Genomic DNA, 23,040 nt, shown 5'->3' on the forward strand with positions numbered 1-23,040 from the left:
AAATGTTAAGTGTTATCTAAAACCCATCTGAAGGTAGCCATTAACTTTTCTGTAGGTAAAAATAAAGCTTCTTACCCATCCAAATGCTGGTTAAAGTTTATGAAGTATACCACTTCAGTGTATATACAGAATCCTTACTTGGATTTAGAATTGATATCTTTAATATTAACTAAAAATAATTACTTCCATGGCTTTTTGAGAAAATAAAATCTGTCACTTCTCTTCTTCATTTCTATCAATAACTAGCCAATTTCCCATCAAGAATGATAGAGGGGGAGTGGGGGGGGGGATGGAACCCCATGCCCTCCATCTGGGCCCGGTCCCCTCTTCCCTTCTGCTGCTTGGGGTCTGGGCCTGTTTCCCCCCTTTCCCCAGTGCAGCAGTGGGGAGATGGGAGGAGCAGGCCCGATGTGGGGGAGAACTGGGCCCAAGGCTGGGGAGAAGCCAGGTTGCGGCGGCAGAGGGAGCCGCGGGCCTGGGCCAACCCAGTGGCAGTGGGGGGATGGGGGAGGAGTGGGCTTGGGGCTGACATGAGGGGGAGGGGGAGGGAGGAGGAGAGGGAACAGGCCCAAAGGGGGAAGGAGGCCTGCTCCATGCATCCCCCAACTGCTGCTGTGTCTGGCCAGGCCCACAGAGCCTGCCTCCACCACCACGGTGGGCCAACTTCTCCCTGGATTTGAGGTTGGTCCTCCTCCCTGCCCTCAGGCCTGGTCCCAGTCCTCCGTCCACCCCCTGTGTTGGCTCCAAGCCTGCTTCTCCCCCCCGCCATGACTGCCCAGCTTCTCCCCACCCTTGTCTTCCCCCGCATTGGGCCCAGGCCCATTCCTTTCCTCCCCATGCTGCTGCCACTGTGACACGCCCACTATTCTCCTCACTGCCACCACATCAGGCCCTGTAGGCAGCAATGATGGAAGAGAGGAGGGGTGGGCTGAGGCCAGAGCTGGTGGCCTCCCCTCCATGATATCCTGGCTCCACTCCTCCCCACACCACCACCACTGTCATCACCTGCAAGGAGTAAGTGGGGGGTGAGGGCAGCTCTGGTGGCCTCACTCCCCCCTCTGCTCCATCATCACCACCTGCAAGGGGCAGGGCATGGGAGGCGAGCCCAGCACTGCTAGCCTCACCTCTCATATTCCATCTGCTCTGTTGCCCCCACCTCCAGGGAGCAGGGGAGGGGGTGGGGGGCAAGGCCAGCTGCCTCCATTCCCTGTGTCCCCACCATCATGGTGGTGTTCCACCACTGCCAGCTTGTTCACACTCTGCTTGGCTGTTTGTCAGCCAATCCGAGTGCGAATAAAGCATTATGGACAGACAGACAGACTTAGGCTTTTATAATATTAGAATGGTGCTTTTTGCTTTTACAGAGCAGTACTTGTGCCCAACAAATGGCCATTCAGACTGCAAGCACAATGGAGGAAGTGCCTTGAATTTACTATGTTAGGTTTAAGAGATCTGGTTTAGACCGGTATAACTGCTAATGTTACCATATCTGCCAGTAGCAGTGTGAACAATAATTAGTTTATTACCACTTTCAGGGTCTAGTGTGCTAATTATTTTTAAATGTACAACGTACATTACTTTAGAGGAAATGCTACTTCATCTTACATGATGCATACAAAATATTTTTAGAAATGCTGTTACTCGAGGGATATCTTCTAATTGCTGCTGGTTGAGCATGACTGGAATCTATGAATATAAATGCCAGTGCCCAAAGGAACTTAATGTTTTTTTGAAAAGCTGAAGCAAGGCATGCTCAAGGTTCCAGATCAATACTTTTAAATATAAAGGTGGTTAATAGGATATCCTTTTACTGGCCAGAAATGTGTACTTTAGATTGTTCCCAGAGGTTAGGATAGTTCACTTAAGCAAAGTGGGCTACCATCAGTGTTTCATGGAAGGGGGTGTGGGAGAAGGAGAGAAAGTCACTCAGTTGGTGTACTTTTGTTGCACTACAGTAGCACTGAAATTATTTATTAGTCTCCCGTAGCAAATGGGGAAAAACAAAACAAAACTCATGGCATTCATCTTCATTTGAAAAAAGGCTATTAAAGCTGTCCTTCAGTTTAAAAATAATAATGTTATGATAGTTTTGCATTAGCTGGTATTACTAACAGCAAGGTCAGTGATTCCAAACAGGATGACTGCATAATGAGATCAAATGCATGTTGATTATTGGCAATATTTATTCCTAAAATGTTCAAATATATGTTATTAGCATCAGAATAAATAGGGAGCTACTTGAAAGCAAGTACAGATTTATTTCTGTGATAGGTGATCTATTTTAGCATATGGTTATGTGTGATATTTAAAGACACAGAGAGAGATTTGCTACATGCCTGGCTCTGGTCCTGGACTTCCATTAACCTCTTTGTCCCAGGCACTGGATATGATGGTGAAAAGTGTGATATAAAAACCTACGTAGAAGATAGTAGAAACTGAACCATGATGCCTCTAAGAAAATTAGAATTAAGATTTGAGAATGTTTGTCAGACTCTGATTTAAAAAAAATACATTTAATTCAAAAGCTTTGATGCCTTATGGTAAGGGTTGAGAAATAATCTATTTAGAAAAAAATCTACCTGTTCTACACTTTCTGGAACTCTCTTCCTTCCATGTGTTAAAGATATGCGTTTGAAAAGAGGATATTGGGAACCCCTTTGAAAGTGCTGATGTTGTGTCAGCATGAAGTTTTTGCAGGCATTCATTCCATCTTCTTGGATTGAGCTTCAAAAAACTCTATTACTTGTATAGATGAGCTTTATTCTTGTGGTCAGAAGTTCTTCTGGGAGTGAAGAGTGGAATGTTCAACCATGATCCTTGTCTCAAAGTTTAAGCTTCTTTTAACTATGCTGGGCTTGTACTTTTGAGTACTTTCTTGGGTTCAAATTCAACCAGATACTATTCTTCCATTTTCAGATCTCCTCCAAGCCCTGGGTTGTCTTGGTGGTAGTGATACACACTCATGTAAGAATTTAATGTGATTAAATTGCATCCTTTCATTTTGAGCTTTTCCAGTGTTGCAGCTCCCTGTGATGGACATTTTTCAGGCTCTTATTCTGGACCCAAACTTGAACGCTGAGACACTTTGTTCATGGCTCTGGATCACAAGGCACTCACGAAAGGTCCAGACCCTGTGTTTGACACATAATGCAGCCCCATAGGGTAGACTGTAGTGTCATAAAGAGTTCTTCCAAGCCACTTCAGTAGTTGATGCATGATTTCATTTCCTCCAAAGCTGTGTGTTCTGGTTTACTGTTCGTTTCTTTGGTGACCAAGTGATGATAAAATAATGTGTAGGTTAGCAAAGGAATTTCTAAACATCAACACACCTTACTCATAAACTGTGCAAGGGTCCTACAGATCTGTGGAAAACAAAAAACCTGCATGCAGTTTCCTGTCTCAGTTTCCTCTTCACTTCAAAACCTGCTCAGATTTGTTCAATTCCTGAATTCCTTCTATTTTGTTCAGTCTTGCCTGGTTCTGGTTCTGGTTCTGGTCCCGGTCCACTCCCATTTTTCTCTGGTATAGCCTCCCTTTTCTAAGAGTTCAGTCTCCCTGGACCTTGTATCCATTGTCTCATGATCCCACTGCACCTTACAAAGTGACACAGGTTTGCTGATTTTTCCCAGTATGTCTGCACTGCAATCCAGAGGTGTGATTGCAACTATGTGGATGTAGTTATGCTAGATTTAACCTAACTAGCCCAGGTAACAATAACAGATAATCGTAACAGCACAAATGGCTACCAAGGAAATAGAGAGACATAGTTAGTCATAAGTAAAGTAGAAAGCAGGGTAGATCTGCACTTTATATACTAACTAAAACTTACTACATCAGATGCTGTAAAAGGACAGGTTCATCTGTGTGTAAAAAGAGAGAAATGAGAATATAGAAGGAGAGGGGAGGCACAGAGAGGGAAAGAGAAGGAAGTAAGTTGCGGGGTAGGGACAATGCTGGGAGATTCATAGATGCTAGGGTCTGAAGGGACCTCAACAGGTCATAGAGTCCGACCCCCTGCCTAGGCAGGAAAGAGTGCTGGGGTCAGATGACCGCAGCCAGATGCCTATCCAGCCTTCTCTTAAAGACCCCCAAGGTAGAGGAGAGCACCACCTCCCTTGGAAGCCCATTCCAAATTTTGGCTACCCTTACTGTGAAGAAGTTCTTCCTGATGTCCAGCCTAAATCTGCTCTCTGTCAGTTTGTGACCATTGTTCCTTGTTACCCCAAGAGGCGCCCTGGTGAACAGAGCATCTCTGATCCCTTGCTGTATCCGTAGAGGCAAACATGAAAACAGTAAACCTGTAGGAACAAAGACAACAGAGTCCCTCTGGTCATCACCTACAGTCCCTGACTTGAACACCTGAGACAATAAGGTGTTCATAATGAGAGAATAATAAGGATCTCCAACTCCTGGAAAAGGATGACCATGTCAAAACAGTCATGGAGTGCAAACTTTTTCTAGCTTACAGGTAGCCACCAATCTCTCAAGTAACAGACTACGTAACTCAGTCGCACTGAGGCATTAGACCTTGCCACAGACCCAGATGTGTTCTCTGCCCCCAGCACCAATACAGACCAAATAATGTAAATTATAACACCCAAGTTTCATCCAGTTGCAGTTCTGCCAGTGTCATCATCTGCTCACAGTGCTTCTGTGTTGTCTGCATTGGACAGGTGGGGTGATCCCTACATGACATAATGAATGAACACTGATCTGACATCAGCAGCAGAAAGGCACATAGGTCTTTGGCAGAACACTTTAACCTCCCAGGTCATTCCACTGCTGACCTGAGGGTAGCTGGTCTCAGGCAGCAAGCCTTTACAAACCTATTTGAACTGGAAATTGCAGAACAAGAAATCATCCACAGATTGGATTCTGTTTAAGCATGGTTTAAACAGGGACTGTGGATTCTTATCCCATTACCTGAATTAGCTTTTGTGACTCCTTTGTTCCTGAAGGTTTATTGCTTGCATGTTTGCCTCTCCCAGTGCTGCCCCCCATCCCCCCCGCCTTTCATTTCTGCTTTGGTATTGAAACTTGCCTGTCCTTATACATAGCTTTCTGCACATCCTTTTACAGTATCTGATGAAGTGAGCTCAACTCATGAAAGCTTGTACTACACAGATGCACACATACCTGCACACACATAGTACATAGGGTATGAATAGGCATTCATTTATTGCAGTGGAAATTTATGAGAAAAATTTGAGAAAAATGTAGGCTTATTGCTTACATTGTAACAAAGATTATCTGTATATTGGCTAAATGCATAAACTGCTTAAGTGCAGAGCATCTTTCAGCCTTAATAATCCACTTTTGATGCATAATAGTACTCTGTATACTAACTGTAACTGTGCACTTTGTAACTAACTGTGCTCCCTTTAATTGTCAGAAGCAGTGAAGGGAAAACAGTTGTCTAACACTTGTCACTATAAGCTCTGAAAATGAAAGCTAGTCTGTTTCCAGTCCGCTAATATCACAACACTGATTCTGCTAAAAAAACCAATGCTTGTTAAGTACAAAACACTTTCAGTCTTGGCATATTATCTGCTGTGGACCTGACCAGGTCCCTTTATTTTCAGGCTTCTAATAGCAGCTCCAAAACTGACTATTAGAAGCATTAAAAACAGCAAGACCAAGAAATACACTGGGTCTCAACCTGCCTACAAACCGACATAGAGGGATCCTCCTTTCTAGATACACACCTGTTTTGGTGTAAGGGAGTGTCAGAAAGAGACACCTGAGCTAGCTGTATGCATACCAGCTCCAGAAGCAGATTAGCTGTATTTGAGTAGTGCTGCACCCAAGCTAAAGCCTGCCTCTTAAAAGACCTAATTAACACAGGTGCAGTGCTGCACAACTGTAGCTTCCGATTACACTGACACCATTTTATGTCTCCAGATAGATGAAAAATGTCCTTAGTGTAAGTGAGAAGCAGGCCTTAATGATCTGGCATGACTTTAATCACCTGGGGGGAAAAGAAGTGAATCTCCTGTTACAGTTCTGTGTTGTGAAGGAAATTCTTAAGTAAGAAAAATGTGTTCCATAACTTTCTCCTATATATATGACCTTTGTGAGAGAGAAGAAAAATAATCATACAGCCATACACAAATGAAAAGACTTTTCAGAACAGAATTATTTTCAAATTTCAGCAGCTGTACAAAGGAGGAAAAAGCAAATCCTTACTTGACCACATTCTCATTCATATGTCATTCCCAATGTTCTTGAAAATAGAAAAGTTATTTCTGCTCAAGTTCAAGCATAACCACTCTTATTTTAGCACAGATGAATTCAGTAAGGATTTCTTTATGCTGTAGAAACCCTATTACTGTTTTTATTTTCCCTTTAGTTATCCCAATTTGCTTCCTCTGCCTAATTGCTTGAAATATTCATAAGGCATTTTCAAAGCTTCTCCTTGTATATAGTCCACAAAAAAACCAACATAAAAACATAACAGTTGTAAAATCAAGCATTCAAAAGTTAAGTGGTGCCAGAATTAAAGTTTTAATTTGGCGCCCCCTTATTGCACTTTATATTATTGTAGTCTCCAATTACATATCACATAATATTTTTTCAACAGGATCCATGTCTCATTCAATCAATCCAAAACAATTCAGCATGGAACAGTTGCCTCGTATGGAAGATTTCAGCTCAGATTGTTGAAGTATATTAGTGTCATCAACAAGTTTAGAGCAAAGTCTTAAATGAGACGTCAAGCAACCTTATTTAATAGATTTCATAGACATTAGAGGTTGGAAGGGATCTCGTGACATCATCGAGTCCAGCCCCTCCAGCAGGAAGTCAGCTAGGATCAAGTGATCCCAGCAAGCTAAATATCCAGATGTTTTTTGAAGGAGTCCAGAGTAGGTGCTTGCACCATCTCTGGTGGGGAGTCTGTTCCAGACCCTGGACACTTGCACTGTAAAGAAATTTTTTTTTACATTTAGTCTAAATTGGTCTTCCTGGAGTTTATGGCCGTTAGACCTTGTTATCCCTTGGGGAGCCCTGGTGAATAACTGTTCTCCCAGGTCTCGATGTACCCCTCTTATATAATTGTATGCTGCTACCAAGTCCTCCCTGAGCCTTCTCTTTTCCAGACTGAAGATTTCATCGATTTCATAGACATTAGGAATGGAAGGGACTTTGGAAGATAATTGAGTCCGGCCCCCTGCCCCAGGGGCAGGAAGTCAGCAGGGAACATAGGATCCCAGCAAGATAAACATCCAGATGTCTCTTGAAGGTGTTCCGACTAGGTGCTTGAACCACCTCCGGCAGCAGTCTATTCCAAACCTTGGGGACTCAGACAGTAAAGAAGTTTTTCCTTGTGTCCATCCTGAAATGGTCATGGAAGAGTTTGTGACCATTCGACCTTTTCATCCCTTGGGGTACTCTGGTGAACAGACGTTCCCTCAGATTCTGATGAGCACCCCTGATAAACTTATAGGTGGCCACCAGATCACCCCTGACTCCAGGCTGAAGAGCCCCATAGCTCTCAGTCTCTCATCATAAAGTCTGTTTTCCTTACCTCTGATCATGCATGTGGCTCACCCCAGCACCCTCTCAAGCTTCTCCACATCCTTTTTGAATTGTGGAGCCCAAAAATGGACACAGTACTCCAGCTGAGGCCTCATCAAGGCTGAGTACAGTGGGAGAATGACGTCCTGGGATTTGCTTGAGAAACATCTATGGATGCAAGCCAGTGTTTTGCTTGCTTTGCTAGCAGCAGTATCATACTGAAGGTTCATGTTTGTCTTGTGGTCAATCATGACCCCCAAGTCCCTTTCGTCCGTAGTGCTTGTCAGCCTAGCACTGCTGAGCCTATAAGGATGCTACAGGCTTTTCTTCCCGAGGTGGAGAACCTTGCATTTGTTGGTGTTAAACACTATCAGGTTCTCATCTGCCCACTTCCTTAGCCTGTCACGGTCAGCCTGGATCACCCTCCTGGCTTCAGGTATGGATTCTTTACCCCAGAGTTTGGTGTCATTGGTGAACTTGGCCAGTCCGCTTCTGATACCAATGTCCACATCATTAATGAAGATGTTGAATAGTATAGGCCCAAGGACAGCCTTGAGGGACCCCACTGGTCACAGCACACCACAATGATTTTGACTTCTGTCAACCACCACCCTTTGGGTCCTACCATGGAGGCAATTCCCCAGCCAACAGATCATGGTGAGGCCAAGGCTTCAGTTTGCCAGTTTTGCTAAGAGGTGATCATGGGATACCAGATCAAAGGCTTTTTTAAAGTCAGTATATACAACATCAATCTCTTCTCCCTTGTCCAGGTGATAGGTCACCTGGTTGTAGAAGGAAATAAGATTGGTCAAGCAAGACCTACCTGCAACAAACCCATGCTGGCTATCCCTCAGGATGTTCCATCGGCCAGTCTGTTAAGAATGGCCTCTTTGATAATCTTTTCTAAGACCTTCCCTGGGATAGAGATCAGGCTGATGGGCCTATATTTTGCTGGATCCACTTTCCTCCCTTTCTTGAAGATAGGCACCACATTAGCCTTCTTCCACTCTTCGGGCACTTCACCAGAGCTCCAGGAGTTCTTGAAGATCCATGCTAGGGGCTGAGCTATGATGCTAGCCAGCTCCTTGAGTATCCTGCAGTATAAACCGTCAGGGCTAGCTAACTTGAAGGTGTCCAGCCTCTCGAGGTGTTCCTTCACAAGGTCAGCATTGATGGAGGGTAAGGGATCTCCCTCACCCAGGCCTCCCTGCCCTGTAATGGGCAGGGGTGTCCCTTGGGACTGGTGAAAGACTGACACAAAGTACCCATTTAGCAAGTTGGTTTTTTTCTGCGTGTTGGTTGTCTGTTGTCCCATCTGGTATAGCACTGCCCTTGGTCCAACATTGCCCTTGGTTTTCCTCCAGCTCCCCACATATCTAAATGTTCTCAGGAGTCCCAAATCCCTCAGTCTTTCCTCGTATGACCTGCCCTCTAGCCTTGGATCATATGAGTGGCTCTCCTCTGGACTCTATCAAGCTTTTCCACCTCCCTCCTGAAGTGGGGGCTGAAAACTGGATGCAGTACATCTCAGTTTTTACCATTAGGATCAAGTGGCAGGGCTGATGGGGCCCCTCCACCAATCACCAGCAGGCGGGTATGTGGGGGAAGCTCTAAGATTAAAGGAGCCACTGTACCATGAGCTGAGCCTATGATTTAAACCAGGTCTTATTTATAGGTTTGTTGTGAGACTTTGTAAACCATTTGCATAGCTACTAATTTTTTCTGTTGCAAAGGCCCCTCAGAAAAATAATTTTATTGTTTGTTATATTATTGTATTAATTGTCAAGGGTATAAAAGATTTCAAAATGATGAATTATTGAACTGTTGCATTGTATGATTAAAACTTTTTTTTTCCTTGAATGCCTTATGAAAACACTAGATTCTAGCCTGTTCCTTTTCTTGCCATATTATTTTTAATTCATTTACTACTTGTGAAAATTACCATTGATAACATTTAAATGAAAAGTCTTCGTGTTTCTATAGCAATGGCTGTTTAGGATTTCCTGTATTGTCCAATAAATTAATCCTGACCTGGAGAAACCGCTTGTATATGAGAGGGTGTGGCTGGCTTCAGTACCTCTAAAGTCCTTTACAGTCCTTTCTGCTGGAGCTGGCAGAAACTGGCATCTTTTGTGGTTTTAAGAAAATGAACTGTTGTTATGAGTTGTAGACTAAAATAAAAACTCCTTTCAGCCTGTCTACCAACTAGTTATGATGTAGAGATCAATATTGATTTGGGGGAAGAGAAGAGTTGAAGAGCTAATTTTCTTAGTGACACAGGCTGGAGACTGACTGGCTAAGTAGCAGCTTTGTAGAAAAGGACCTTGGGGTTACAGTGGACAATAAGCTGAATATGAACCAAGAGTGTGCCCTTGTTGCCAAGAATGGTAATGGCATACTGGGCTACATTAGTACAGGAGCGGGCAATTATTTTGGGTGGAGGGCTGTTTACTGAGTTTTGGCAAGCTGTGGAGGGTCACATGGGTAGCCCCACCCCCTGACAGGTGCCCCGCCCCCTGGTTGTCCCCTTGGGACTGGAAGTCACACCCCCTAGCTCCCAACCTTTGCCACCAGAAGTCCCTCTCCTTGCCCCTGGGAGTACTTCTTTCAGCAAGGGGCTTTGCCATCTCAGAACCAGAAAAATACCAAATTATAGTCTAAAAATTGAACAATAGTTTAAAATGGAGTCTTACTCTTGTATATTGTAGGGGGTGGAGAGCATACAGGGGTAGGTATAGGTCTTTGGTGGGCTGTGGGTGTGAGGGTATGTGGGGGAGTGTGTGGGTGTGTGGGGAGGATAGGTGTGTGGGTGTGGGAGCACATGGGTGTGTGGATATGTGGGGTGTGGGTGGTTATGGGGTTTGTGGGGGTTGTGTGTGTGGGGTGGAGAGTGGTTGGCGTGTGTGAGGGGGTATGGGTGTGGGGGTCTGTGTGTATGTTGGGGTGTGATTGTGGGCCTTGCCCTATAAACACTCACACTATCTGTCTCTCTCCCCCTCCCTCCCTCCCTGTGTATGCACACACACGTGTGCTCTGTCCCTCCTACACTACACACACACGCACACACACACTCTGTGCCTCCCAAAGTGTACACACATATGCACTGTGCCTTCCAAAGTACACATACGCACGTGCGCACACTGTGCCCCCCTCACTACACACACACTCTCTCTTTCTCTCTCTCCCTCTCCCTCTCCCTCATTGCACGTGCACACAGACACGCACGCGTACACACACCCTCCCACTTCTGGCCCTGGGGTACTGGTGTGGCCCTGTGCTCCCATGGTCCAGTGATGCACCTTGGGGCCACGTAGTGCTGGAGCAGGCGTGCAAGGAAGCAGTGAAAGCCGGGGCAGGCAGAGGCTTCTGGTTGTGGGGGCTGGAAGCGGGGTTGGGGGATGCAGAGCTGAGCCGACCTTGTTGCTGGCTTCTGCCGGCTCCCCCTGGGTTCTAGTGCCTCTGGCTCCTGTCATCTTTGACAGGCAACCAGGAATAGATAAATATTAATTTTCTAAAATTTTTAGGGGCCCCATGGGCCAGATAGAATGGCTTGGCGGGCCATAGTTTCCTTGCTCCAACATTAGTAGCAGTGTTGCCAGCAAATCAAGAAAAGCAATTCTTCCCCTCTATTCAGCACTAATGAGGCCACAACTGAGTACAGTGTTCAGTTTTGGGTCCCCCACTACAGAAAGGATGTGGACAAATTGGAGAGAATCCAGCAGAGGGCAGTGAAAATGGTTAGGAGACTGGGGAACATGTCTTATGAGGAGAGGCTGAGGGAACTGGGCTTATTTAGTCTGGAGAAGAGAAGACTGAGGAGGGATTTGACAGCAGCCTTCAACAAGGGTAGTTCCAAAGGAGATGGTGCTAGATTCTTCTCTGCAGTGGCAGATAGTGCAAGGAGCAATGGTTTCAAGTTGCAGCAAGGGAAGTGTAGATTCAATATTAGGAAAAACTTTCTTGCTAGGAGGGTAGCAAAGCACTGGAACAGGCTACCCAGAGAGGTTGTGGAATCTCCATCCATGGAATCTTTTAAGACCTGGCTAGATGAAGACTTGGCTGAGATGATATTGTTGGGGATGGTCCTACTTTTAGCAGGGCCTTGGACTAGATGACCAACCCTAATTTTCTATGATTTTTGTATAGCCTGGTAACATCTATTATGGTCTATTAGTGGAAGTCTCATAGGTATTAGTCTTCAGATCAAGAGCAGCTTAATAAAGCTCTTTGAAAATTGTTAACCTAGCCTAATTACAGCTTACCTTGTTAGTAATATAGTGTGATCCTTTCTTGAAATGTTTATGTAAGTAAATCAAGGGACCATTGGGTACACCTGACTCATATTTATTTAATAGGCAACTCTACATACATACATAAAATCTAAGTCTTGATTATAGCTCTGTTGCTTGCTATACATTCCAAGTTGCTTGCTTTAGATTGTGAGGTATATATTGTATGGACTGAATCCTTGTAAAAATAGTATATAATCATTGTAAAAACAGTGTATAATTGTGCCAGAACACAAACACAATTAATAACAATAGTAATTGCAGAGATAGAATGACACAAGTTTCTTGATATGTTCCCTTTAACAGTAGGAATACTTAATGCAACAAGTGAAGCCTAATAATGTGAGTTTCCCTCTTGAGAAGAGTCTTAAATGACCATGTCTTTCCCAAGCTCCCACACCTATCTATCTTGTTGTGTACCAATTGCTATTGGATACTGCTCCCTCTTTCCTCTTGAAAGTATTACATGTAGGAGTTTTGTACTTGAACCAACCAGCAAGTAGATGGAAGTATGTAGCTTGAAGCCCAAAGTAGCTTTATGCATGGGCTGCCCAGTAAATGTATGCTGGGAGCATTAGGCTGCCCATCCTGGGAGGCCAGAAGTATAAAGTATGTTGTGAATAGACTATATAAGTGGTGGAAAGAACTCCCCAGAATAGAGGAGACTAGGGATATGGAGATTCCTGAAATCCTTAAGAAGTACTCTTCTTTAGTACCTCTGCTTAGATTAATGACAATCATTCTGTATTTCTTTTGTTTATCAAAGCCAAAGAATCAGGCCTGAGTTACCAGAACACTTTTTTTGTAGTATATTTTAAATACAGGGAGATTTAGTCTTCCAAATTGCTTGTTATATGACTGTCATTATCATCTGTTTCCCTTTCCCCCAAGCCTTATGATATACTTTACTGATTATATAGTATGAATGTAGACTATATTATATTGTGTGACTTTGTAATGTACTCTCCAAAGATTATTAGCCATTTTAATGGGCTATTTGACACCATTTAAAAATATAAATAACTTGGGCTAGATCCTGACTTGGTGTAAATTGACCTCACAGGGAACAAAGCTGATTTACATCAGTTGAACATGTGGCCTGAAATACATTTTTAATCCCCAGTCTTTTAATCTGCTATATTCTGTTCAGAACAATTGAGACTCTCATTTTAAAGCGACTATTACACGATTTTGTAGTTTTATTATCTTGGAGGTATTTATGTTTTGACTTTGTGTCATTTTCTGAAATGAGCATTAAATAGTAATCCTAACTTTGCAATTTTAGGATCTATGATATTTTACAGCCTGGTGTGGATGGGACACTGAGATTTATTGCTTGTATTATGTCCAGTGATTTTTCACCTCAGTTCCTTTCTCTTTTTCATTTCCCAAATCTAAAAATAATATTTTTATTAATTGTTAAGGATGAATTTGAATAAAGGTGAAGCTTGAAAGAAACTCATTTCAGTTAAAGGAAGGTGGGGAACTATTCTATCTTCTAAACTGGTACTGGTGGTCACTTCAGTAGAGGATATAAAGCTGCATTTCTGTATCTTAACTTCACAGTCACATATTATCTAAAAAAATTCTTTCTAAGTCTATCTAATGATTTTTTTTCCATGGACTAGAGCAAGATGGCCAAACAGTGGCATTGATGTCACATGTGGCATCAGCAATCTCTGTGCATAGCATGTGGCAGATCATAGAGGGGATAGGCAGCACAGTGGCACAGAGGGAAGAAAGAAAAAAGTAGAGCATCAGATTAGGCAGGGAGCATAGAGTTGGGAGCAGAATACAGAGCAGCAGATTGGGTAGGGGAAGGGGATTTGTGTAGCATTTGGGGAGAGTACAAGGTTAATTTGTGGCACACCTACCAGAAAGGTTGTCCCCCATTGGACTAGGGTTTGAGGATTAATAGATTTCCTAATTTTCTTTTAGCTTCTTAATGTCTTACATCAAAACCACATTCTGCATTTTAAACCTAAAAAAACTTTTTAGTAAATTAAGCTGAAGTTTGATATCTACTTTGATATACTGGTATTCTGATATACTGCTATCTGTAACTTCATAGTGATTTTACCAGAGCAATGTGAGCTTGGCAGCCTCCTCAGTCTGATTAAATTTCCAGGATAGTTCATCCCTTTGATTAAAGGCTCTAGGAGAGGAATAACAGAGTTTATAATATATTTGGGTTCTATTTTTTCCTTCTGAATGATCTAAGCCAGATCTTTTTAATGCTCTGTTTTAGGTTGAAGAATATATCCTCCCATCATTAATTTCTTTGGTCCACAGTCAGAATGGTAAGTATATGGCCACATCAACTAAAATTTCCATGAATTCCACATTTTGTTTTAATTACACTTCAGTGTGGTCACATTCTTGGCACATTTATTTTCAAGTGGAATGGAGACTCTTCAGCTTGCGGTTGCTCTCAGAAACCACATCACTGCTTGTTAGCCACAAGGTCATGGCTGAGGAGAAAGAGGAGAGCCTTGACTCAAACAACAAGCTTCTGTCTCTCATTAGAGATTCATTGCTGCCTCAGTAAGTATACTGATGCCCTTCTAGCACAGAATATTTTGATACTCAGTCCACTTTGACTGTGTATTTGTTTTGAATCCTTTTTTATTTAAATAACAAAGCTAAAATAATAAATAATGATGAATTTGTGTCACACACTTCTTTTCCAAATGACTCCCTACCAAACACATCTATTGCTTGGCCATCTGTGACAGAAGTTGCACATCTGTAGGACACCCACATTTGCTGCTTAGTTGTATTGTCTCCCTGGCTGCCTCATTTCGAAATGAGGCAGGAGTTTCCATAGGCTTTGGGCTGTGAACTCCCCTGCTTGCCCAGCACGTTAGGTCAGAACAGTTCTGATCATTGCTGACGATAATGTTTTTCTTCTCTTTTGAATACTATGCCTCTGAAAGATGTTCAGAGAGTACCATATTTAAATATGAACTTCTAAAAAGGAGAGTGAGGGGGGATTAGGCCTCTGGGATTCAGATAAGCTTTTCAGTAGTGAAGTAAAGTGCACTCTTTAAATTGCTATCTGGTTATGTCTATACCATTTCCATGTTTCTGTCAGGAAGCATACCTTACTGACATTCTCCTGTTCCACATTTTCTAAACCCAGAAATGAGCCTAAAAGCTGCCTTAGAGGCACTCCACCATTGCTCTCAAGCACTTTAGAGAGAGAGATTTCAAGAGTGACCACAAAGGACCTTCTTAGGGCAGTTTCACTTGTTCAAAGAGAGAACAAAGGGGTGGGTAGGATATGCTTCTCCATTGTTCTCTGCTGAAGCAATATATACCTTCATTGTCTCTTGTCTGCCTGTTCTAAATTAAGGAAAGTACCCACATCAAGTCTTTAGGAAACCAACAGCAGGGCATGTTAGGAGAAAAGCAGATGCATGCCCTTTGTACCAATGGCACTATTCCTGTAATAGACTGGCCTGCAAATTCTGTGGATACTAGGCAATATGCTAACTTATTTGGAGGTAGGAATAGTGCAAGTCCTTCCTTTTCCTTCCTGTGGAATTACTTGAAAGTGAATCTGAATGAAAACTTGTTGAGGTTTTTATCTTCACGAGGTTTGCTCTTACGAGTTTTTCCATGAAAGAAGTTTTAATAATCCCTCACAACATCCTTCCCCTTTGCCAAAGATTCACAGAATTTATAAACACTAGTTCCAAAATTTGAACTTGTATAGTATTGGAAATTTGACTTAAATAGAGTATAGCCTGTAGTAAAATAAATAAATATTGCTTCAATCCTGTTCAGATGAGGAGTCAGGAGCTGTGGGTTCTTTTCTTGACCCTGATACCAATCCTTTTGGAGTCAAATGAACTCCTCTGAGTTAGGTCCCTTGTTTGTTTCTAGTAAAGGCTATAATAATATCCATCCTTGAAAAGCATATTACATGACATATATACACTCAGATTATTAACATTTGAAAGATTTTGTGCAAAGATAAAAGTACATTTAATAAAACTGTGAAACACTGTGATGGAGGATGGAAACATCAGTGCAACCCTGCAAGAGTTAACTGCAGTCAGAGAAAACAGTGCACCTAACTGCACCTGGAGGATAGGCCAGTTCTAAGTAAATTAAGTGTTCCAGCTGTGAGGGATATGTAACTTATTAAAGGACTGCAATACAGAGCTAAGGAACTAAGAAGGGATCTTGAGATCCCTTCCTGAGAAGGGAACTTGGTCAAAAAGCTAAGAGGAATACTCTACGATATTAGACATGGCTGCAAGAGTGAAACTGAAGTAAGTGATAGGCCCTAGAAAAGGAGGCCAGGTAAGGAACAGGAAGTGTAAATCCTGGGTCCAAGGAAACAGTAAGGAATCTGAGAACACAGACCCTAACTACTTGGGGCTTGGTCCCTAGACTGAAGCACAGAGTAAAGGTAGTGTCTAATTTATGCCAGCAACTGCTGAGCCAAGGAAGTGTATAAAATCCTGGATCTGGGGCTAGGAACTCTTGAAAAGCCTACAAGAGACAAATAGCTAAGCCTGTGGTCAGGGGCTGAATGCCATTTGAATTGTTGTGCCTGAATATTTCTTGGCTGGGTGCCTAAGTTATGAAAGGCAGACCACTGAGTGGCTGTTGGCAGTGGGCTCCCAAGGAGGAGTGCCTGTGTTTCTATGCTCTGCTGTGAGGCAGTAGATCAGGTGATGAGTTGCCCTTCTGCAAACAGCATGTAGTAATCGAGGCTTGGTTTTGTTTCAAGAAATGAGCCTTTCCAACTAGCTGTATGGAAAAGGAAGACTTCCCAGTTTAAGTTTTGCTCTTTTTAAGGGGAGCTTTAGCTAGGACTCTTGTATGTCTGCACTTTATACCTACAAAATAGCTGCCCACAGGTCTTACTGGACTTAACATTAGATTTTAGGTAGTGGCAATGAACTCATGAAAATATTTGGACAGAAATAGTCTGTTCTCTGATGAGAGTACTTATTGAGCACAGCAATTTCCAACTTGAAGCATAGGACAAAGAAAGAACAGAAAAACTTTGCCTAAGCTAAAATACAATAAGCCACAGAACAATAACCTGAGTCAAAATACAACCTAATAAGCCAAAAAGACAACAGAAATCTGTTCATAGGTCTTACATAATCCCAAGGGCAGAGTGTCTCCCTGCAGCCAGACATTTGGAGGGTCTTTCTGGGGATCCGCAGGTCTTAGCTGGTGAGGGTGGTCCCATAAGTTTCATTTTTACTTGGGCTTTTATAGGTGATTTGCACCTCCCCCCCGCCCTTTGGATGGACTGTCTTTTACATATTCCAAGACTTCCTCACATGTTCAGCGTCTGCCTCTTGCCCCTTACACGTTTTACTTTGAAATGTAAATGTAGCTTCCTGCTGTCCACTTTGAAATGTAGCCCCCTGAAGGGCCCACATTTGTTATGACTGTGCCAGATCTTTGCCAACAGCAGGCAATTGATTTAAGCATGAAATTGTCCCAGTGGTAGAATTTTGCTTAATATGCAGGAGATGCAAAAGGACAGTTTGAGATAAATGCAGTTGGGCAAAGAACAGTTGCCATGTTCTCATCTGCTGTATATATGCATGTCCCATCTACAAGAATGGTAATTCCATGTTAGCTGTATTTCTATATTTGTAGATCAGAATGTTAATTTCCCCTTCTGCCTTTCATTGAATGGAATGTCTTGGTTTATTTCAGTGAAAGATTTGGTTTCCTGTCTCCTCAGTATTTGGTGCAACGGGTACAAAACTTTAGGAAACTAATAAAGCAAGTAAAAGGGGTGAAAATGGTTTACATTTAGTAAGAAATTACCTAAATTTTTTTCAGAAACTCAGACTACAAAAAACCTTCATATATGGAAAGGTTATCTTATATTCTTATACTAAAGAAAATAGTATTTTTCACTTGCACATTGCTCTGCGCATCCTAGTTCTGGCTGAGATCTGAAGTGATAAAATGTGGTTAAGAATATTATGTGAACTGTTCAGTTCAGCTCTGTAAGCCAAAATCATGGATAATTAAAAAAAAATAAAAAATAAAAAAATGTTTAGATGTCTCAGTGCTTAAAAGAACCCAAGCTCCAAAACCTCTGGATTCCCATGATACTATTTCTATTTGGGAAATATCAGTAAAACGGCACTTACTAGATTGTAGTTGGAATTTTTCAATTATTTTCGTCTGCAGAAAAATCTTATTCATGTATTTGTGCCTTTGTTTTTCTCTAGTGAAGTGATTGTCACCTGGTGATCATAAGATCATAGGAAAAGTCAGGAAAGGATCTCATGAGGTCATCCAGTCCAGACCCCTGCTCAAGGCAGGACAATCCATGATTAAACTGTTCTAGGCAAATGTCTATTTAATCTGCTCTTGCAAATTTCCCAGGGTGAGGATTCCACAATTTCTCTTAGGTGGCCTGTTCCAGTGTTGCACCATCCTCATGGTCAGAACGTTTCTCCTAATCTCCAACCTAAATTTCCCCTGCAGAGATTGATGCCATTGTTGTCCCCTACAATCACAGAGAAAAGCCCATCTCCATTCTCTCTATAATCCCCCTTCAGGGATTTGAAAGCTGTTATCAGATCCCTCCCCAGTCTTCTTTTCTCCAAACTAAATAAAACTAGTTCTTTCAGCCTTTCCTCAGAAGTTTTACCTCCCAAGCCTCTAATCATTTTTGTCGCTCTGCACTCGACTCTTTCCAAACTGTCCACTTCCTTCTTGAAGTGAGGCCCAAAACTGGACACAGTACTCCAGATGAGGCCTCACCAATGCCTAATAGGAAAGAAGAATTGCTTTTCTTGTGTTGCAAGTGACTCTTTTGTTAATATAACACAAGATGATGTTGGGTTTTTTCCCAACAAGAGCACACAGTTGACTCATATATAGCTTATGGTCTGCTGTAGCCTAGCCACTCATTCTGTAGTCTGTGCATGCAGTTTTTCTGTCTCAAGTACAGGACTTTACAGTTGTGCTTATTGAGGCTCATCAGAATGATTGCAGACAATTTTTCTAGTTTATCAAAGTCATTCTGGATCTTAGACCTATCCTTTAGTGTTTGCAACTCCACATAACAAATTTGAAGACATCACTAGGTTAAGCGTGCGCTCAATTCCATCATCCAAATCATTAACAAGAATATTATACAATACTGGACCCAAGAGAGAACCTTGGAGATACCTCCTCCTAATTGGACATCAAGCCATTGATGACTACTCACTGGGCATGTGTACATGTGCAATTAATTTGAAGCAATAATCTCTGGGGTTTATTGCTCCAGAGTTTCTTGCTCCTGGGTTTGCTGTTTGAATATATGCTTGGGAGCAATCAATTCCAGAGTTAATTGCTGTGTGAACATGTGACCAGGAGTACAGCACACTGAGCTCGGTTGGAGCAGCCGTAGCTGGCATGGGGACTGGGGGGGGTCAGCTTGCCAGCCTAGAGCTGCTCTCCCCAGCTCAATGTGCTGCAGAAGGTCTGGCTGGGCCATGAGGGTGCTTCAGTGCAGGGTTAGCTAGCAGGCAGTCCCTGCACTGAAGCACCCTTGTGCCCCAGCCAGCTACATGTGTGCTGCTGTGGAGTAAATTAGTTTACTCAAGCTTAATAGGGATATACATGTAGCTGTCAAGATGTTTACAGTGTAGTTAATTAGTCTACTGTGCAGTAAACACCTTGTGTAGATGTGCCTATTGAGTACAGTGATCCAACCAACTGATAGTGCGTCAGTTGTTTAGATTTTACTACTGTGTCTGTCCTCTCCTATACAGGTATAAAGTGAACTAAAGACACTGTAACTTAAAAGGCATTTTCTTCAGGTTTAGCTTAGCAGTATAGTTCCACTTATACTGGCACAGGAGTAGATGGACATAATTTAAATTGTACCGGTATTATAGTGGTATAAACTGTTCTAATTGTAAATCCATAAGTTAGGGCAACTGTTCCCTATGCGGTTGCAATCCCACATGGGGTCATAAGCTTCACAGAGCCCTTAAATTCCACTGTCATGCCGGATGCACATCAACTATCCCTCTGTCTGCAGTTACCCCATATGTAAGTACTAAACCACAGTAACTTCACTCCTTCACTTGCAGGCACACAAATATTTATTGCCCTTCTGATAAGTGCCTGTTCCCTATTTTTTAAGGGGATATACTATGTGCCTTGACCTATATGTGTGCCCAGATTTACCGCACTGCAGCTGCTCCAGAGCAACTGTCCTTGGGCTCTCGATTTCTGTGTGGTGAGAGCCAAACCAGGGCAGCTTGGATGCAACAAGGCAAAACCATCCTAGTTTAATTTCCAGTGTAACCCCACACAAACTGTTCTTGTACCTGCAATTAACAAGGATTAGAAATTTTATCAGGCCTGCAGTTAATCCACAGTACGGGTGGTGTTACAAGTTACCCTTTAAACTATTTTAAAAACCCTTAAAATGGCCAGTGCCACAAAGTGTTGAACTGTGTAAAGTACCCTCTAAGCATCCTAAAGCTATGCTACTTCAGACTAGGGTTGTCTCTAAACCATTCCACCTAGCTTTAGCTAGGGTATTGTTAGAGTGCTCCATGGAGATAAAGCAACCAGTTTGCAGTCATCCAATATCCCTGGCTTTCAGCCCCTCTCCCCCTGATAAAATTTCCACCCTCTTTAGTTCTACTGCCCAGGGTATGATACTGGCCCCAAGCCACCACCCCCACCTGCCCCCACTAGGTATGACCCCAGCCCACATAACAACCACACTGCTAGCTCCAAGCACCCAGGAGACCTGATGCAGATAGCTAAACCTTTGCCCCACATCTGGGTGACTCGTTCCTAGCAAGGAGAATTTGGGGTGGGGGGACCATGGCTGCCACGTTCCTGAGAGGTGGAAGTAGGGAAAGGGCTGCCTAGTACCAAGCATGGTGAGTCTCAAGCCCACGGAGACTGCATTAAACTTAATGTGTGACTGCTCTGAAACCCTTCTTACTTTAATACTGCCTAACATTCCACAAATTTAGAATGATTTAAAGGTAGCTTGCAACGGCAAAGAGATTTATTTTCCCTGTAGAAAATTGAGCACTTCTAATAGATATTGTAGTGATTCCTCAGGAAAAAAATATATGATTTCCACAAAAAGAATGTTCATTTTAGCTACTGTGGGTTTTTTATGTGGTATTTGGGTCGATGAATCACTTTGCAATGAAATTTCTTGCTTGTTAAGCTAAAAATATTGTACCATAAATAGTATTCACTTATACTATCTTTGAAAAAAAATGGCATTTTCAGTAGAAGCAAATAAGAAGAACTGATTTTTATCAAGTGCATGGGAGAGTATGACGGTAAATATAAAGGTAATCTTTTAAAATAATTCATAGTAGATTTTAAATATAAAGTGGATATTGTCTCTACAAGGTAATAATCACCTTACCTCTATATCTGCAGAAAAGTATATATTGTTACATTTTTGAGCTTGTGTGTCTGAAGTTGGGCCCTAACCAATTTTTACTATTATTTTTGTTATGGATTATGATTTTGAGACACAAATCCATGTTTTATATAGCAAAGTATAGATTTTGGCAGTTAATTTTGGAGACTGTATAAGCACCCATGCTAAACCCCAAGCAGCTTGTAGATGCATGTGAGTAAATGTGTTTAGTTCAGTAGAAGCGCCATAGTGAATTAAAATATTTTTATCTCGTAAAAAATTAATGTATTAATCACACACAAGAAAATGGGTTTTATTTCAGGAAATAAAAACTATATTGAGTAACATTTGGCCTTTTCATCGGATAGACAAAAAGTTAAGAATAAGTCTTTGTGTAAGGTTGTAGGTTTAGCTCTTGCTTCTTCAAGGTGTGAGAAGCATGTGCAGTTCTCTGAGGATATCACAGAAGCTGGTGACAAGCCCTTCCTTGCTCATTTTAGTAGAAGTGAAAATTTTAATGGTGGTATTCTATTCCCCATCCACCCCTTCAGAATTTTTTTTCGCAAAATGGTATGTAAAATATGAATGCATCTGATGCCCATATTATGGTAGTCTACTAGGTTTTCCTTCGAATAATCCCCCATTTAAATATATTAATTCTTTACATTGTCCTTTCATAAATCAAGGACTTTGTCTCTACTTTTTTATTTCTTATGTAGAGTTATAGTATTTATTAATGAGAAGTTCTGTTCTTGAAACGGAACTTAAGCCTCTTGCACCGGTATCTTTTTTTTTCTATCCATCATCTTATATCTTATTATGCATCAGCTCTTCTTTTTCATAAATGGGCTAAAAAGAACTAGAAATACCATTATTCCCAGGGAGAACCAAGATGATCAATTTTTCATATTAACATACAGCACCTTGTTTTCCCTGACAAGGCTTTTGGTTAGGTAGAAATATTTTGATATATATTATAGATCTTTTCTTTGTGGAAGTGCATTTATCGAAGAAGTTGAAAAGAAGCATTGATTGGAGTTGTTGCATTGTTCAATAGCATTCCTAAGAGAATGAAAGTACACTGTATTTAAGAAAAGAAAACCAAAACTAAAAGAAGCACTTCAAAAATAAAAGGCTTTAAATTGCAAAAAAATTAACAAAGTAAAATATAAAATCCCAGCACCTGGTCATGTATAAGCTTCTATACAATAGTTTGAGATTCCTATATCTTGTACCTATTACTATTTTAAGATTCATTGAATAAAATTAATTCTTTATAGTTTTGCTTGCCTGTCTCAAGTACATATGATGAAACTAAATTGCTCTTTCAGTAATACTGTTGTTGTTTTTTATATTTTTTGACTTAGTGCCATAAACTGGAAAAAAAAAAAACCATTCATTTCCAAATAGTGGTGGTGTTTAATATTATATAATTCCAAGTAGCAGGAACCTTATTGTTTGTGTTACCAAATCAGTAAAAATACATTATTTTGGAGTGCTGTTTTTCCTTAATATTCTAGGAGTGACTATATTTTAAGCCATTAACAAAGTCTATAGGCTACTTGATACACTCAGTCTCTAGCTTTTCACCATTAATTTTTCTTTTCGTTGCAGTTATGAACACATTCTAATGGCTCCTGACCCAGTCCCAGTGTATGCTCTAAAACTCTTAGTAGCCCTGAGTGAACACAGCCCAGCTTTTACAAGGTAACACACCATTCTCTTCTCTCTTTTCACTTACTCAGATAATTGTTAAGAATTACTCTAGGGATAAATTCAGTTCAACCTGTTGAGATTATGTAGAGATATGGGTTTGTAGTAATAGTGAAAACAGTTTTCTGTTAC

The 23,040-nt window shown here is 41.7% G+C and overlaps 1 protein-coding gene across 5 annotated transcripts in view; it reads left to right on the forward strand.

Moving 5' to 3' along the window:
• The window catches only part of ULK4 (unc-51 like kinase 4), a 454,563-nt gene that overhangs the window by 193,224 nt on the left and 238,299 nt on the right, over positions 1-23,040 (forward strand). For all 5 annotated transcript variants that reach the window (XM_090050395.1, XM_090050394.1, XM_090050397.1 and 2 more), the window contains 3 exons: positions 14,053-14,104; positions 14,204-14,348; positions 22,810-22,902. In XM_090050395.1, coding sequence (XP_089906521.1) covers positions 14,053-14,104; positions 14,204-14,348; positions 22,810-22,902 — 290 coding nt within the window. The remainder of the gene's footprint in view (positions 1-14,052; positions 14,105-14,203; positions 14,349-22,809; positions 22,903-23,040) is intronic.

Source organism: Crocodylus siamensis, chromosome 5 (genome assembly GCF_052110815.1).
Source record: "Crocodylus siamensis isolate JL-2025a chromosome 5, ASM5211081v1, whole genome shotgun sequence".
Lineage (NCBI taxonomy): Eukaryota > Metazoa > Chordata > Crocodylia > Crocodylidae > Crocodylus > Crocodylus siamensis.